At 52.1% G+C, this 18,244-nt stretch overlaps 1 protein-coding gene across 6 annotated transcripts in view; it reads left to right on the forward strand.

Annotated features, from left to right (window-relative positions):
- The window catches only part of Ptpn3 (protein tyrosine phosphatase non-receptor type 3), a 140,161-nt gene that overhangs the window by 101,293 nt on the left and 20,624 nt on the right, over positions 1–18,244 (forward strand). For all 6 annotated transcript variants that reach the window (XM_047524599.1, XM_047524602.1, XM_047524600.1 and 3 more), the window contains 6 exons: positions 1,865–2,041; positions 9,355–9,541; positions 9,667–9,744; positions 10,786–10,842; positions 11,868–12,024; positions 14,381–14,541. In XM_047524599.1, the coding sequence (XP_047380555.1) occupies positions 1,865–2,041; positions 9,355–9,541; positions 9,667–9,744; positions 10,786–10,842; positions 11,868–12,024; positions 14,381–14,541 (817 nt within the window). The remainder of the gene's footprint in view (positions 1–1,864; positions 2,042–9,354; positions 9,542–9,666; positions 9,745–10,785; positions 10,843–11,867; positions 12,025–14,380; positions 14,542–18,244) is intronic.

Raw genomic sequence — 18,244 nt, forward strand, 5'->3', positions numbered from 1 at the left:
TATTTAATCTGACACTTCCCATTAATACCACACAAGATAAACTTCAGGAAAAGCCAACAAAAGTACATGATGTAAATGACATGAGACTGTGTTACTCGGCAACAGCACCAAACACCCCTGGGGAGGGACCCCGCTAACTTTTAAGGGTGCAGCAGCTTAAAAGGAGGGACATGCATGGGGTCGGGGTGTGGCTAGTGGTAGAGCACTTGCCAGCATGCCCAGAGCCCTGGGTTCCATCCCTAGCACTGTAGGGGACGAGGAAAAGGAAGGACATATGTCATTTGGGTTTGCAACTGAAAGACCCAAACTCAGATTTTAACTCTTCTGTTAATTAACAAGTTTATTTTTTTAACCTTTCTGATCTCAGTTTACTCATCTGTAAAAGGGTTATAAAAATTACCACAAAGAGTAATTTTATGTTCCTATAAGCAATTTTTTTTGAGTTTGCCTTGTAAGATTTTATTTCAAAAGGGCCAGGTAGAATTTTTCTGCTACTGTTCTTTTACTGTAATGGCCACCCAAAGATATCAGCCCATTTTTGTGCATGTCTCCAAAAAGGCCGGGCATCAGCAAGAGGGGGAGCTGCCCCCCAGCTCCACTTGGAATTAACAGTGTGGCTGTAAAGACAGGAGCACCTGTGTGTTCCTGAGCCAGGATTTCCTGGGACAAAAGGAAACTGGGGAAGAGCCAGGGAGAGAGAGGCTGCTGTACAGGGCCTGTGGGGTAAGGACCCTCTGCTGGGGGCCAGAGGCCCTGAGCAGGGATAAAGATCATTTTCAGTATCAAATCATGACTGGACGAATAGATTTGTGTCTTGTTTTCCAAGATTTAAACTTTTTTAATCTTCCAGGATCCTAAAGGGGTCAATTCATGCTATAAAGTAGCAGCTTCCTTTATCTGGAACTGTCTTTGGCAGCAGTGCCAGGAACCGGAGAGCCCTGGGTGGGGTCCAGAACAGCAGGGCTGGATGTCACCACACTCGTGGCCTGCAGCTCTTGCTGCTAATTATAGGTCCCCTCCTAAGAGCGTCACCGGGGCCTTTTCACTTATGCAGTGGACACAGCACCATTGATTATCTGGACCCAGGGAGATTGCAAGTCACAGAGGTCCAGACGTGCCAGGGAGAAACAGCTAACAAAGGGAAGACGAAATGCCGTGAGCAGGAGAGCGTGTGCAGGGTTTCCTACTGCAGGAGCGGATGCCGAGGGGCTCACCCAGCGTTCTGAGGAAGGTGCCCCCTTTGGCTCATTCTTAGGAGCCTGTCGTGCAGCTGAGGCTCCTGGGTCGAGGGACTTGCCTAAGGTCCCTTGGTTACTGCTGCTGTTGGAGGGCAGCATTTGCATGTCCATCTGCTAACGTGTGTCTCATAAGGGAGAGGTAGTTTAAAAAGCAAACATTCCCTTCTGGGATCAAGCGGAATTTACCCAAAAGGACATAGCCGAAATAAGATTTCAGTTTTGCCAAGTAATACACTTTGGCGTCTACACTTTTTATTTACATTGTTCAAATTGATGGGGGAAATCTTCTGATTGGCAGTCAGCGTGATGTCTTGAGAACTCGAGTTCTGAAAGAATAGCACCCTAGGTCAGCAGTCATTGACCAAAGGACGTAAGCCGACCTCTCCTACCGATCTGTCAGGCTGAGACTGGGGTTCTAGGCACACCGTTTGGCCGAGAGTGCAGGGATCTGCGTCACCCAGTGAATTCCACCAGTGCAGTAATAAGGTACCTGGCTCTGACTTTCTAGCCGCGTCAGCCAAGGCCTCCTTAGCAGGGCCAGCACATGATACCCCAGCATCACGTCTGGTCAAACCTCTAGGTTGCATTTGTTTTCAGTGCTTTGAACTTAACCTCTCCCCACCCAGGCGAAGTCCTCGTCTCCGGCATGAAATCCGAAAGCCCCGCCACTCCTCTGCAGATAACCTGGCGAATGAGATGACATACATTACCGAAACCGAAGACGTGTTTTACACCTACAAGGGCTCCCTGTCTCCCAAAGACAGCGATTCAGAAGTTTCCCAGAACCGCAGCCCACACCGAGAGTAAGAATCCTATGGCCTTTCCTTTCTCTGTGTCTGCTTCTTGGCTATTTTTTTTTTTTTTTTGGATGTTGAGGAATTCGCCCAGGTCCAGGTTGCCTTTTGCTGGTGGCTGCAGCCAGCTCCCAAGGACACTCTGCCAGGATGAGATCATAAGTCAGAGCAGCCCGTCTGCACAGGGAGGCAACCTGTGTGCCTGGGGCGTGGCGCTCACGCTGCTTTTCATCTGTGACAGAGACCTCCTCTCCACGTACCTGTCAGTCTCTCGCAGTCCCCTCTAGTTTATGAGCAAAGCTCAGGTTAACTCATTCCATGCTGCAGAGGCAGACTCCAGGGCTGTGTGAACTACAGCTTCTTTAGAGTGAGCTTCGCCGTGACTGTGAATCACTGGGAAAGTACTTACCCCTGAAAGCCTTCTCAGAATAAGAGCACGTCCTGAGGGATTTTGTTTTCTTTTTAAGTAAAAGTCTGAAGGCAAAAAGCATCCTGGAACCTCCCTGATTGTCAAATTTTGTCAAGGACAAATCCTTCTATTTCCCACTCTTTTTTTATGTGACAAATTCCCTTCATTGATAAGGCCAGGAAAAGTATGTCTCTTCTAAAAGATTGGCTTGAGTTCTTTGTTATTCAGTAACATGTGGCTAACCATTAGTTCCCTTTTTGCCTTGCTTACCAGGAAGCTCAGTGCTCCATGTTATGCTCAGTTACATTCACTTTCTTCAGCCCAGGTTTCCGATAGAGCCTTCCTTACCTTTCCTGTACAATTCTACCTATCTGTACATTTTAGGGTAAGCTCTCCAGTCATCTTTTGAAGTAGACAAGACTTAGGTCATAAATTAAATGACTTTTTAGGCTACAGTATGATAGGAAAGAACAGACGGACAGGAAATGAACTTTAGTCATTCGGTGTCCATTCTATAAGCCCCATCCTGTGGCCGAAGTAGAGAAAGTGCCTTCCCTCCCAGCAGAGAGCAGTGAGCGGGCTCCCTCTTCGTCTGCACATGCTTATCACTGAAGCTGGAGGCCGATGGCCTTCAGCCCCTCCTTCCACTCCTGTGGGGTTGCTGCCTCTCCTCTGCCCCGCCCACCGCAAGCATGGTCTTCAGCTTATCTAGGCTCTGGACACCTCCGGTTAAGTGGTCCCCGTGGTCATTTCCCTGTGACCTGAGCTTGATGATGCTTTTGTTGAAATGATCGCTATCTCACTCCAACTTAAAGCCTGTTGCCCCATTGTGGAAGCCACAGGGACGGCTGTGAGTTCCTCTGGTGACGCTTGTGGCTTTGCACACCACAAGCAAACCTAGAAATACAGGCAGGAGGACAGGCACGCCTGGCCAGAGCCCGTTGCTTGGGCAAAAGGAAAAGAGGGCGCAGGGAACTGCCCGAAGGCTCGCGGAAACCCGGGTGCCCACCCCGTGCCAGAGCAGCCCCCACGGAGGGTCTTAGAGCACCCTGACCCTCACTGCCCACTAGGGTGGCCACCAGCAGTGGACGTTCAGGTCTAAACTAATTAAGAAGAAATGTCGGCATCCCGTTCCTCTGTCACACCGGCCATTTTAAATGCAGTCGAGCCGCGTGTGGGTCGCGGCTCTCATGTGGCACAGCACATATTGGCCCACTCCAGTTGTCACAGAAAGTGCCATCGACCGTACTCTAGACCGAAACTTTTTTTGTTACTCATTGGAAGTGGAGTGAACTGCCAGTGTCTACAAGTGAGGCGGGCGTTTCTCAAACAGAAGTGACGTGTAGGGGGGACCAGCCGCTGGCTTGCAGTTGGAGCTCTTCCCATCTCTCACTTGGCCTCTTGGCTGTGGCACTAGGGTGACCTCAGAAAGCCTGGGTGGCCCAGGCGCCCCTCTGTCACCTCGCCGTGTGGGCGGGGCCAGGTGCAGGAGAGATGCCTTCTCCAGGGCGTGTGGACACTCCAAGGTCATTCCTGGGTCCCGCAGCACTGCCCGTCCTCTGCTGGCCATGGAGGGGGAAGCAGGGAAACGGACTAGGCAAGGCTCGGCCTTCGGGTGCTGCCTGGGCTAATGCCACCTTATCAGCCTCCATCGTCACACCAGGGCCCCAGGAAGCCCAGCCAGCTGCGTGTCCTGCATCAGATTTTCCCACTGGTCCACATTCCATGGAATTAGAGCACAGTCCACTCAGAGCCACCAACCACAGAGGGCTGTTGACATTTAAGTTAGTGAAAATTAAATTTAAAACTCACCTCCTCGGGCCTGTTGATTTCAGAGTTCGGGCCCCGCTCACCCCTACACAGCCCACACTGACTCTCTCAAACGCCTCTCTGAGACCTGCGACGAGGTCTCTTCCAGGAGCGCTTTTTACTTTGTAGCCTAAATGTTAAAAGAAGCAAATGATGGTGATTTAAGACAGTCTTCCTGCCAGGGTTTTGCCAGGTGCCAGGACCACGGGTGTGAATGGCCACGTTGCAGGCGGGCCAGAAGGTGGGAAAGCCGGCGCCCTCACCTCAGTTAGGCAGGGGACCCCTTCCTGCTCTGGGGAGCCTCTCTGCTGGGGCTCTGGGGCTGCTGGCTGTCCTGAGAGTCTGGGGACCCTCCACTGCCCAAGGCAAGAAGGGCAGCCTGGTCTGTGCTTGGTGAGAAGAGCTGTGTTGGTTACTTCACTGAGTATTTGCAAAACGTTTAAGAAAAGTTTGACATGTTTTCTACAGCACATTCGTGTCAAGAGGCAAAAAGAAGCATTCTGTCAGAGAAATCAGATGAATAATACCACAGGCGGCGAGCAGGGTTTCTTTGAAGAGGAAGAATGAAGTGTGGTGTTCTGTACTTGGTTAAGGACAAGGAAGAAAGAGAAAGAACGGTTAGGCTGGGGCTGTCTGAACATGATCCTAGCACGTGACTCAGCCGGCTCGCGCTGCGTTCAGAGCAGCACTGCGGAGTCTCTGGTCAGGCCTCTGAAGCCTGGGCAGTTTGCTCTGTGCCCAGGCAGGCCGTTGGCCGCCGCCGCTCCCTCCACTTCATCAGCCGTTCTTGTCCCTTTCCTCGCCTCCAGGGGAAGAACGGATTCTGCAGAGAAGTCAGTTTTCCTGTTGGCGATAATAGCAAAACAGCCCCCACCTCCCACCTCCCTCCCAGACCCAGGGAAGAGATGGCAGAGGTCGGAAAACCCACCTTGCCGAGCCGAAGCTGCAGGAAATGGCGGTCCAGGGCGGTTTAGGGCTGTGTTCGGAAGACCTCTCGCTGTTACTTGATCACGGTTGTTTCAACCCGTCACCAGCACAAGCACCCCTCCCTCCGGCGAGCATTGCTGCTTGTCGCTGCCACTCGTCTGCTTGTTCCTCTGAGCTGCCTTCTCCCATGGGATCAGGGGCAGGTGTCACTTTTCATTTCAGAACTTCCTGCATGGGAAGGGGCCTTGGGAATCTCCTTCCGGTTGCGTTGACAGTGTATAAATTCTCCTGGCCTTAACATCCAGGGCCCAGGGACCCCACCAGCAGTGGGGAGCTCCCCTGCGGCGTGGCAGCACCCTCTGTTCTGGACCCTGGGATGTCAGAGCAGCGAGCCCTCTCTGTCCACAGGTTCTGCCTCCACAGACCCAGCCGACCACCTGCATGTCACATCCAAGGTGCAGTCGGGCCTGTGGTGGTTGCTGCATCCATTCCAAGCACGTCCAGACTCTCTTCCTCTTGTTATTCCATCAGCAATACAGCATGACAGCTATTTAGGTGACATCTACGTCGTCTTTGGTATTACAGGTTAACTAGAGAGGATTCAAAGTCTGTGAGAAGGTGTGCACAGGTTGTATGCAAATACTGTGCCATTTTACTTCGGGGACAAGCGTGCCCGTAGAGTTGGGCATCTGTGGTGGTGGGTGTCACAGACAGCCCCCTGTAGACCCGAGGACAACTGTTCTTTGGGACTGCTGGACGTCTCCTCGATGCCGCCCTGGTGTGCAGGTTCCTGCCTCCAGCCCCCCGAGGCTCACGGGAGGCCTCTCTTTCCAGATCCACCTGGCGGTCCTGGCTCCCGTTCTCCAAGTTAAACAGTCACAGTTCCGGAGCCCCCGCCCTCTCCGAGGGTACCCCAGCCCCTTCGCAGAGGGCGGCCGCAGATGCAGGGGCACGAGAGGACCTGTGTCCTCTGAGTGTCTTCTCGGGGCACCAGCCAGGGCCAGGTTTCCTTAGGGGTGTGCGTTCCTTCTCCCTGAACCTTGCCTGTCCTTCACTTGGCTGTGCCCACGGGCATGTGAACCCGGCCTGCCTGGCAGGGGCCCCTCGTCCCCCTTGCCTCTGGGAGAGGGAGGCACTTGCCGGTAAGCCCCGCTTGGACCTGCCGGAAGCTTCTGTCTTCCTCTGCTCCTCTTTCTCTGTCACCATCCTCATCCAGCCTCTCATCTTGTTTCTTCCGCCTCCCAAACATATCTGGACTGGGGTGCAGGGCGGGTGTCACGCCCCTGTTTTCCTTGCGTGGGAAACCCTGCCGTTTCTCATTTCTTAACATCGCTGGTCTTCAGAGAAATGACTTCCCAAGGCTTTTGTTTGTGAAACTTGTCGCATTTACAGTTCTTAGGCGTCTGGCAGTCAGACTGGCTCCGCCTCTTTCTCCCCAGGGTCATGGATATGGTCCAGCCCGTGCTGGCTGCAGTAGTTCCCGCAGGACAGGACAGTCCTCCTTGGTGTCCCCCCTCCTCCTGCCTCAGGACGTTTGCTGCTGCTCTTCCTCCCCCAGTCACCAGCTTCATCCCACCACAGTCTTCTTGCCTCCCGCATCCCACCCCTTCTTTGTTCCTGTCACACGAACTTCCTTGGAACCCGGCTTCACAGGGTGCCCCCCTGCCCGCTGTGCACCCGAGTCCTGCTCAGTGAAGGAGGAAGCCCTGCTGCTTTGGCATCTTTGCTCCTGTTGCTCTGTCCGACTGCCACCGTCTCATTGCTTCCTGTCTGTCCGTCCATCTTGCATACCACACAGAACTCCATGGGACCCTGCAGGGGACCACTGTATATATCTGGTCAGGCCAAAAATAAGCCGTTATTTACATAAGTTACCATTTAAAGTAACCTCTCCAACCCTACTTGAAAAACACGCTGGGTCACAGGATGGATTTGAAAATGTCACCAGGACTAGAAAGAATAGTGGTGCTAGTGTCACCGTGAGCTGTTTTAGACCATGGAGTTTTATATTGGAAAGAGAAAAAAATCTCATATGATGAAACCCACACATTTGGAAAAAAAGTTCCAGTTAACCATAATATTCATTAATACCACTTAACTGAATTTAGTATGTCCCCTTGTTCGTTGGCCCCACTTTTCTGGCTTGTGCGTACCTGCCCTTCGCCCTTCCCGTGGCTCACTCACTACCTAGGCTCTTCCAGGCATTTCAAGTATGTACACGCTGCTAGCAGCCTCTTCCCATTAAAGGCTCCAGTCCATCCCTAGAGCTGGAAATAGCACTTCCTAAGCCCTTTGGCTTCGGCAGTCACCCTTCCTGCCATTGGGTGGTGCTCTTATAAGCAGTGAAACAGGCTGGGGTGTAGCTCTAGGGTGGGGTGCTTGCCCAGCTGTGTGATACCCTGGCTGGGTTCAGTCCCTAGCACTGCAAGACAATAAATCGACAAAACAACTCATAAAACAGCCATGTTGCCCTAGTTGGGGACAATTTTTGAAATCTTCTTTTAAGTAAATTAGAATCTCACTCACTCTTGGTGTGAAAATGTACCATCAGCATACAGCTTCTGCTCCAGAACATCCTCTCTCTGAAACGCCCTCCCGTCCCAACACCCTTCCCTCAGCCAGCCGCAGGAAAACCACAAGGCCAGATCTGCCCCTCCATATTGCTATTTCCGCATTGGTCTGTCGCTGAATATTTTGTTCAAATAAATTGAGATCATGAATTATTCTGTGTGAATAGGTAGAGGTTTTCTATTTAAGGTAAGCTCACTTGGGCTGGGGCTGTAGCTCGGTGGTAGAGCAAGCACGCTCTTGCCTGGCAGGCCTGTGGTGCTGGGTTCCATCTCCAGCACCGTGAACAAACGAGGAAGCGCTAATCGTAACTTGCCAGGAAAGAGAGAAGCACAGGAAAATGAAAAGCCAACCGATAAGGGCGAGAAGTAAAGGTTCAGTAAAGGTGGGGCAGCTGACTACGATGCGGCAGTCTGAGAATGTGGGGAGAAGCCGTATTCCTGTGCTTTGTGAGACCCCTGTGTGAGGTCCCCAGACTGGTGTGGGTGATACCGACACTGAGCATCCTGTCCTATACGTTGGTGGCAGGGGTGGTTGATCCTGTGGCCCTTGAAGTTAGAAACAGGAGTTTTAAGAGCAGATTTGGCATGGCCCAAAGAGGAAGGGAACACTCAGGACCCACCTGCATCAGACTTCTGTCTCCTAGGTAAGGGGAAAGCTGTGCAACCTTAGGCAGGTTACTCAGCCTCTCTGAACCTCAGCATCTCCATCCATGAGATGGAGTTGAAGCAAATGACCACAGAGGCCTGTTTGATTCTAACCATCCATAATGCCCAAGACTGCACAGTCCAGCAGAACTTTTGTGGTGCTAGAAATGTTCTGTGACTGCTCTCCAGCTTGGAAACCAACAACCACATGTAGCCATTGAGCATTTGAAATATAGCCAGCACAACCAAGGAACTGACTTTCTCATCTTAAATTATTTAAATATAAGTGTTGGACCTTGCAGCTCTCGATACAGGAGGACCAACTTTAAATTAGAGAAAAATAAAACACAGGAGCTCAGTGAGGGCAACTCATGGATGTCAGCCAAGTAATGCAAACTAGGGGTGATAGTGTTCTTGAACACGCTGCAGTCTCCCCTCTTCCTCTGGGTGGCCAGGGATCCCATGAAGCAGAACTGTGGGCAGGAATGAACTGGAAGGAAAATGGCTTTCAGAAGTCACGGGGACATGTGCATTTGCATGGCCTTGCCTGGCAGAGTCTGGGTCAGTACTTAAACCCAGGCACAGCGCTGCATACCTATAATCCTAGCGCCTGGAAGGCCAAGGCAGGAGATTGCTCAAGTCCAGGAGTTCAAGGCCAGCCTGGACACCATAGCAAGACCCCCATCTCAAAAAAAAAAAAAAAAAAAAGTTTAATCACCAGATTAACAGGACACATTGTGCCCGTCAGCCTTCTAAATGAAGGAAGCAAAGGTCTTCAGCAGCTCATGGATCCAACCTGCCCTCCTGTCCCTTTGCCACAGCCCTGCAGCTGACCTTCGCAGCTCTCAGGTTCCAGAGATCCATGAGCACCCTGAGACGCCAGGCCCCAAACAGGCGGCGGGGTTTGCTTTAATAACTTTTTAATCCAGCTGTTAAAATATCTCCTCCTTCCCCACGATAAGGAGTTTGTCCGAGAACAACCCAGCACAAAGCTGCCGGACCCTGAAGTCATCCAGCTCTGTGTCTCCATCTTCAAATGCTCCAGGCTCCTGCTCGCCTGAGGGGGTCGACCAGCAGTTTTTAGAGGACTACCACAGGGTGACCAAAGGGGGCTCCACTGAGGACGCCAGCCAGTACTACTGTGACAAGGTGAGCCCAGATCCTGCCACGCCTAAGTGACCCGCCCTCGGGAACAGGCAGCTGAGCGGTGACGACCTATCCCCAGCCACTGGAAAGGGAAGTCACGTAAGTGACCACTTTCAAATGTTTTCCAGAATGATAACGGGGACAGCTACTTAGTCTTGATCCGTATCACACCAGATGAAGATGGAAAATTTGGATTTAATCTTAAGGTATGTCATGCGTATTTATAAGGTAGATTCATGCTAGGAAGCCATCTTGAGGTGGATTTTAATTTCCATTAAAAATGTGCTGCATAGCTAAGCTGCATAAGGAAACTGGCTCAGCTCTCCAAATTGGGAGTTTTTAATGTGACCGAGGCTGGCTGCTACCTGCTCTGTGCCTGACATTTGCCGCACACTAGATTTAAGTCACCTTATTGAGTTTTTAAAATAAGCAGTGAAGACAGTATTTTTAAACCTATCTCACAGATGGATACTGAGGCTCAGAGAGATGAAGGCACTCGGTTGGCAAGCAGATCCACCCCCTCAAAGGGTTAAGCGAATCCCGCAGCATTGCTAAAGCTGATAAGAAAAAAGCCATGCAAGATGCAGGGCCCGTCCCGTCCTCTGGGCGCCTTGGGGCAGTCTGCACACGGTGTCCCACAGGCTGATCCCATCTGTCTTGTCATGTTGTGGGAACAGTCTCACCTGTTGGTCTGCAGCTTGGGGATGTGGCACAGAGTTCAGCAGTTGCTTCAGAGCCTCTTTCTCATGAAGTCTGAAATGTTTGCCAAAGTCCCTTTATGGAGAAAGCTTGCCAACCTACCGACCTCTAACCCCTGCCCTGGAGCAGGTGAGGGCAGGGGTCTTTGCTGGCCTCCCCGGCCGCCCTCGTGCATGTCTTTCTTGGCACACAGCAGCCTGTTCACACGTTGGAGCACTCAGCGCGACCCTTGCTGAGGCCTCGCCTGCCTGCACTGAGAGCTCCCAGTACCAGCCACCCCTGGGCCCTCCTGGGGTGCCAGCACGGCTAACGCGGAGCCTGCACCCTCTTCAGTCCATCACCCATGGGGTGTCCAGAATCTTCCCATGAGCCCTCCACAGGGAAGCCCACAGTGTGTTCCCCAGTTCTGAGAGGGCTGCCAAGGCCTGTGAGCAGCACAGGTCCAGGTCTGAGGCCTCCCCTGGGTCAGAAGACTGGCTTCATTGGTGTCTAGCTGTGTGCGTTGCTGTGGACTACTCCAGTGTCATTTCATGTCGACATGTTCACAGGGAGGAGTGGATCAGAAGATGCCCCTTGTGGTCTCAAGGATAAACCCCGAGTCACCTGTAAGTAGACGTGTCCCATGCTGCTTCCACGTTCGCTTCCCCCAGCTCCTAACAGGTCTGTGTCGGTCCCTTTTCTTTCCTCTTTTTCTCGCCAGCAGCAGAGTGCGTTTCCACGCAGATAGGTGGAGGAAGTGGGACTCAGGTTTGCTAGACCCTTCTGCTCAGTGAGCCCTGGAGGCTCAGCACCAGTATCACCTGGGACCTCATTAGACAGCAGAACGTCTGGCCCAGCCCAGGCCTGCTGAATCAGACTGTGCATTTGGTGATGTGTGTGTGTATTGAATTCTGAGAAGTACCGCGGAGGAAGGGGACACAGAGTTTGCTGTTGTGCTTGCTCTGAGCAGGATCGAGGCCCTCGTGCCCTCTTCCCGCCATCTCACCATCAGCACCACCCCAGCCCTCCAGACCACGGCGTTTTTTCTTTCTGGTCACTGTGACTGTGTGTATGGAAGGCATACAACACCGCGCTCAGCCCCAGGTGCAGTGGAGGATTGACCACGGTAGCCTAACACGTCTGCCATGCTCTGAAGCTGCCTGGCGATCATTTGCTTTTCTAAAGCAGTAGAGCATCAGAGTCCCTTCTAAGGAGGGGCCCCCGGGGGTTTTACTCTTGAGCTTCCATCCCCAAGCCTGTCGTTTTCCCTGTGTTGCTATTTGTGATTCCTGGGGATTCCTGTGCTCTTCCACGCGTCACCTCGCCCCGCAATGGCCCCTGCCTCTGGTGTGGTGCTCACAAGAACCTCCCGTTGCAAGATGTGGATGCGTCCTCACTTCCAGCTGCCAACTCCTTTTCTAACAGCACACCCGGAGTGAGGCAGTTTCTTGGCCTTATCCAGAACGGCTTCCTAGCTCACTCTGAGCAGCACTTCTTTAAAATCCCACAGACTGGTACCTTCCCCGTGCCTGTGCCAGTGGGTTTAAAAACGTGACATGACGTGGCGACAGTCTCAGGTGTCCAGGACCGGGAGCCTGCTGCCCCTGGAGGGAGGTGTCATGGTAACGGACGCTGACTTTCCTCCACGCAGGCGGACACCTGCATTCCGAAGCTGAACGAAGGGGATCAGATCGTGTTGATCAATGGCCGGGACATCTCCGAGCACACCCATGACCAGGTGGTGATGTTCATCAAAGCCAGCCGGGAGTCCCACTCGAGGGAGCTCGCCCTGGTGATCAGGAGGAAAGGTAACAGCACCAGCTGGGGGAGGAGCCGCAGGGACGCTGCCTCAGCAAAGCGGGACCTTGTCCAGCCCCTCCTGTGGTTTGAAAACACGGAGTCTAGCCAGCATCTGAAAATCGAGAATTTTCACATAGGAGACTGTGGTTTCTCACTGGGAAAAGGAGAAGATCACCTCCCCGGGGCTTGATGCCTCAAGGCTGGTGCTCTGAAGGGAGGCAGCCCCAACACCCACTTTATTCCAGGCCGGAGCCCCTGATTCCTCCAGCTCAGGCACAGCCTAGCCCCCATGGGACTCTCAGCTGCCTGGTCCTGCAGGTGGTCCCATGTTCAGCTCCTTCTCCGAGTTAGATTTCCAGTGTGCTCTAGGTTCTGCTGGGCAGGTCCCAAGCATAGAGGGGCGGAGTCTGAGGCCCAGCAGATTCCTGACTCCGCCTCCGGCCTGTCCAGGGACCTTGAGCAGGTTACAGGCCCAGCCTGCACTTCTGTGTTCCGCAGCGTGAGCTGAGGAGAGCTGAGTGCCCTCCTCACAGGGTTCTTGTGACGATTACCCATTGTTGTTCTCAGTATCGGATCAGGTCCCTCAGGTTCCCCACAGCCTTAAGTACCGGTGGTGGATGAGGGCGTGACTGCAAAGCCCCGCTGCACGGCTCTGCCCTGGCTCAGGCCTGTTGGCGCAGCGCCTCTGCCCGCCTCTCTGCTCCCAGGAGAACTCCAGGCCCAAAACTGGCCAGCGCCAGCACGCACCCCACCTCCTGGGAGGCCTGAGGGGACCTCTCGGGATCCCTCCCAGGCCCCTGCAGCCTGCTGGGCACACAGTGGGTGTCCACTGCGCCAGGCGAGGACCTCACCCGGGGTCCATGGCTTCACGTCGTATCCCCCTCCACTCTCACGACTCCCTGTGAGATGGGTATTTCTCACCCCAAGTAGCAAATGGGGCAGCCCCATCAGGTGAGGAAGCTTCCCTGTCGCCATGTGATGGTAAGGCCACAGGAGGACAGGAGTCAGAGGAGTCGGGTGGGAGCCTCCTCCACACAGACCTGGCTCCCCAGGCGGGCATGAGAGGCCTCCACTGACCCCGGCCATGGGCTGGCGCCTGTCGGAGTGAGGAGAACCAGTGACTGTGGGCTGCCAGAGCTGAGCAGCAAGGGCTGTTGTCTAGTCATTGTGATCTTAAGTTCAGTTCTGACACAAGCATTCAAGTAAGAAATATGAACTGAGCCAGGCATGTAGGTGCACACCTATAATCTCGGGTTCTCAGGAGGCTGAGGCTGGAGGATCACAAGTTCCAGGCCAGCCTGGGCAAGGGAGCAAGACCCTGACTCAAAAATAAGTAAAAAGTACTAGGGATATAGTACAGTGCCCCTGGGTTCAATCCCCAGTATTTATTTATATTAAAGAGAAAATGACAAGTCGACATTGGCACAGGAAGCTGTAGATGGGTTTAAAATCACGTAGTACAAGAAGAGCTGAGCTGCAGTCCACGAGAAGAATGTGGTCTTTAGAGTCAGACATGGACTAATTTTCCAGGCCCTACCCTGACAGGCTGGGTCATTCTAGACTAATGGTTTGCCCTGTCCCTGGAGTCCGTTTCCTTGTCTATGAAGTGGGAAGAACAACAACACATTCAGAATTGTGAGAATTCAGTCTGACTTTGGGGGGAAACTCAAACATTTAGTTTTCTTCCCCTTTCCTGTCATCTTGAAGGCAGTAGGGAGCCATTGAAGGCTTTTGAGGGAGTGACTTCCCTTTCTGAGTAAAAAGGGAAAATTCAGAAATGATCCCAGAGTTTCCAGTTTGGGAGAAGGGAGAGAAGTAGATACAGGCAGGTCAAGTAGTATTTTTTTCCCCTGCTGAGTTTGATATGAAAGGAGAATGTGGACCTAAAGATGTCAGATTGAAGCACAGAGGATATTCCTTAGGAACTTCCCCACAGAGACTGGGCTGTTGGGCACAAATTTGGGACCCTCCCCCAACCCCAGCACCTGAGGAAATGGCATCTTAAGGGAATAAATGAAAAAAGACCCAAGAAGGGAGAGGTACTAGGTTGGTAGAAAAATAACAAGGTCAGAGGACAAATAAGAAATTTGCTCCGTGAACGTTCTTTCTCCTTTCCTGACCTTCGGCCAAAAGCCCCTGAGTCCTAAACGCCATCATTTAAAACTAACCAGAGATTAACCAGAGGTATGACTGACACATTCCAGATCACTTGCCTGGAAGCAGCATCTCGGTGGACGCGATCACCATGTGCTGAACCACTTAGTAAGGGTTTAAACACCTGTGCCCAGGTGCTGCAGGGTCACCCTTTGAGGGACACTGATAGCCAGAGCCACCAGCCAGACACCCTCTGTCTTGTTCTTCCAGCTGTCCACTCGTTTGCCGAGATCAAATCTGAAGATGAACTGAACCAGCTCTTCCCAGAGGCCATTTTCCCTGTGTGTCCAGAGGGTGGGGACACTTTGGAGGGATCCATGGAACTGCTAAAAAAGGGCCTTGAAAGCGGGACGGTGCTGATCCAGTTTGAGGTAAGAGGCCCCAGGGGTGACCCCTGCTGCCCAGGCCACACCACACACCCATCAGGCTACCCTGCTGCCACTGAGCAGCCCAGGGTGAGGCGAGACAAGCCCTCGGTTCTGCGGTCGAGATGACCGTGGTTCACACACCTCAAACTGTGGGGTTGCCGCAGGGCACGGCCGGGTGGCCCAGCAGCAGGGTCCAGCAGGCAGGTTGGGACCTCAGCCGTGGCTGAGCTCAGCCTCGCCCTCTTCTAGTAGCTCAGCAGTCATGGAGAGATGTGTCAGGAGCTGAGGAGGTGGACGCTGAGCACATTTAACTACCAGCACAAAAGCTCAGACTCCATAGTGGACGGAGGCAGAGGAGCGATGGGGCCAGCTCTCCCTCCCCCGCCCCGGCTGCACCGGGGGATCCGAGCTCTTGGTGTCTTCCCGTGAGGACACAGCCTCTCCCTCACCCCACTGCCTCAGAACCACAGAAGCCAAAGCGAGGCCCAGGAGTGAGGCCACTGACAGAGGCACCCACAGAGGCCTTTACCAAACCAAAGGTGGCCACCGCTTAATGGATCGAAAATAGAGCGTGTTCACCTTCCCGAATTTATTTAAAGGCAGATTAGAAAGCAGATTAGTCCATGCACTGAGCGAGTAGAAGAAGGAACACAAAGGAACGTGAAGTAGGCCATCAGGGAAACCCAATCCTGATCAACCATTCTGCACAGTCTGGGTTCATAATTAAGGACGAGCGTCTCAGATGGATTCAGACACACAGATCACGTTTATTAGAAACACGCAGACAGGAAAAAGACAGGCGAAAGTAGGAAGTGTATCCGATGCACGCGACTGCCCAGTGGTTCCAGAAAGCAGGAGGAACGTGAATATCAAACAGAGACGCAAAGCAAAAGCTCTGAGAGGAAGTTGTCTTGCGGTGGTGCGGGGCGTGGGACGTAAAAACACCGCAGCAACGTGGGTTAAGTGGCAGCAGAGGGCAGAGCCCACAGCCCGGGAGGCAAAGGTAATCGACCCCCAAAAACTCAAGAGGGAATTTTAAACTTTTTTGTTTAACTACCTTGCCAGGTAATATAAAACAAAACAATCACTTCCTATCTTGTGGAAATGAAATTTGGGTAAGAGAATAGTAACATAAACACTCTCTAAAATAGGTAAGGAAGAACTCAGAGTCCAATTGCAAGTGATCTCAGTTCTGTCCTTTTTATTTTAATATCGGGGAAGGACCAGGAGTCCTTCACCCATTCAGCCAACATCAGGCACTTCCCACGGGCCTGATGCTGAGTCTGGGTGGTAGTGAGGGAAGAAGGGGGTTTCTGGCTGCGAGGAGCTCACTGTCTGACTTTGGTATGTTTGCGCATCGATATGTATCATGAGTCTCAGAAACAGCTTGAAGACTAAGGTAGGGGAAGATTTTATTATACAGAAGGTAGTTCCATGGCAGCTGGAAGTGAGAAAATTCCAGGAGGTCCTCTGGGGTGAAAAGTGGGATTAATAAGAGATGATGGGATTAAGTGAGGAGGGGGAGGACATTCAGGAAGGTCCTGCTCAGCTGAAGTCCACAGAGTGTCAGGTGGCCTAAGGAAGTGGCCAGGAATCCTGGGGGCGGAGCTGGCTCTAGGTGAGGGTAGAGCCCTGGACCCAGGGAGAACGTTCCAGCTGGTGAGGTGCTATGGGCTGTGCTTGGGGAAAACCCTCAGCTGGCCCTGCACTCATCCTCCTCCACGCCCAGCCTTGTTTGATGTTTTTCCCCATATGGGAGTCCCCGTACGATGGACCTTGAAAAGTGTTCATCAGCTTTCTGAAGTTTTGAAAGGCCTTGCCACCCCCTACCTGTTTGTAAAAGTGTTTCTCAAAGGGTGACCTCTGACCACTTGTATAGGGGCCACCTGGGGAGCTTGTTAAATGGGCACTGTCCATAGCTACCAGGTACTGGTACTTTAACAAGGTTATCTGAGGGTCTGATGCACAAGCTGATGTGGAGAACGAGAGGGTGGAACTGTACCAAGATCTTTTCCCCTCCACCGCCCATCAGAGTCTGCTCATGGAGGGTGATAGCATAAGAAAGAAGCAGAAAATATGCATTTGTAAAAGGGTTAAATTTAAGTGTGGGGACACATTTTTTTTCATTTAATCCATAAATTTTCTAGAGATTTCCTAAGTCGGAAATCCCTCTTTTTAAATAATGTCTTTTGCAGAATTCTAAAATACTGCACAGATAAAAGCAGATTGATCTACTTTGTGGTGGGAGCCCTAGGCTAACCAGAGCATCCCATGCAGATGTCCTCTGCAGCTGCTGAGCAGAGTACCACCAAGGGACACCAGATCAAACAGGAAATTAATACGAAAGGGAACATTTAGTGGGCGCTTACCCAGTGCCACGGGCTGTGAAGGCATCAGCTTACGTAATTCTCAAAGCAGCGCTGTATGGATCCTGTCATTATCCCCATCATAGAGAGGAAGGGGATCCCCAAGGGCCCACAGTAAGAGGCAGAGCCTGACTTAAACCTGGGCTGGCCGACTCCAGAGCTTAGTCTGTGTAGCCATTGGAAACTACAAGACGCTTTGGCCCGAGAGGGCTGTTACTAGAGTGATGTCAGAGCTAGAGAAGGTCGCACGGAGCCAGACTCAACTGTAAATCGTGGCTCCACCCCTCACGTTCCTCTCTTGACTTGAGACCCCTGTCTCCCCTTCTATAGATTGCTTGTCTCATAGGTTGAATTGTAAGGAGTAGATGAGATAAATACTTAATTCAGAACTCCATAAAAAGAAAAACAATTATTATTATTTGTAACAAAGAGAGGCTCTAAGCCTGCTCAGTCTGCACAGGAAGTGGCCATTTGGCTCTGGTGTTGGAATCCTGTTCGACTCAAATCCAGCTGTTGTGCCCAGACAACATGGCCACATCCCCGTTACCCTTTCTCCAGTGCCGTTGGCAGACGGGGGCATGTGCTGTGTGCACAGGAGCAGGCAGAGGGAGCGCATGGCCAGCCGAGTCCATGGCAGGTGCCCTCACCACCCACCGCGTGACCCAGAGCACCTGCCCTGGGGTAGGAGGTCGTGAACAGATCCCTCTTGCATGGAGCACTGGCTTTCTGTAAGCTCGCTCCGAGACTTTTTTTTTTTTTTTTTTTAATAGAGGGAATTCCCTCATCCCTCCCATGGCTTTCAATAAACAATTACATATGTGTTGCAGAAAGCATTTGGTCCCAGCTGTAACGAAATCACACTTAATAATAATTAACATTTCTGGAGTACTCTGGAATCCACCAAGTGTATTTCACATATGTTGTTTCGATTCTCACAGCAGTTCTGTGAAGTAGACGAGGGCCAGAGTTATGAGGGTTTTTAATTTATTTTATTTTTTGGTGCAAGAGCTTGTAAATACCCTACCACTCAACCACAAGCCCAGGATCAAGATCACTCTTTTAAAGATGGAGAGAGGTAAAGAACTCATCCGGTGTCACGTACCTAGTCAGAGATAGAGGTAGATTTACAATTTATGTTTAAAAAAAAAACTGCCTGGGCATGGGGGTGCCACCTGTTTTCCCAGTCACTCAAGAGGCGGATGCAGGAGGATCCCAGGAGTTCGAGACCAGCCTGGGCAGCGTAGTGAGACCCTGGCTTACACACACACACCTACACACAAACAAACAGCTCTAGTCCCTTGGTGGCAGCAGTTCACCACTGACAGGTGTGTCCCAGCTCC

The sequence above is a fragment of the Sciurus carolinensis genome, chromosome 14 (genome assembly GCF_902686445.1).
Source record: "Sciurus carolinensis chromosome 14, mSciCar1.2, whole genome shotgun sequence".
Classification (NCBI taxonomy): domain Eukaryota; kingdom Metazoa; phylum Chordata; class Mammalia; order Rodentia; family Sciuridae; genus Sciurus; species Sciurus carolinensis.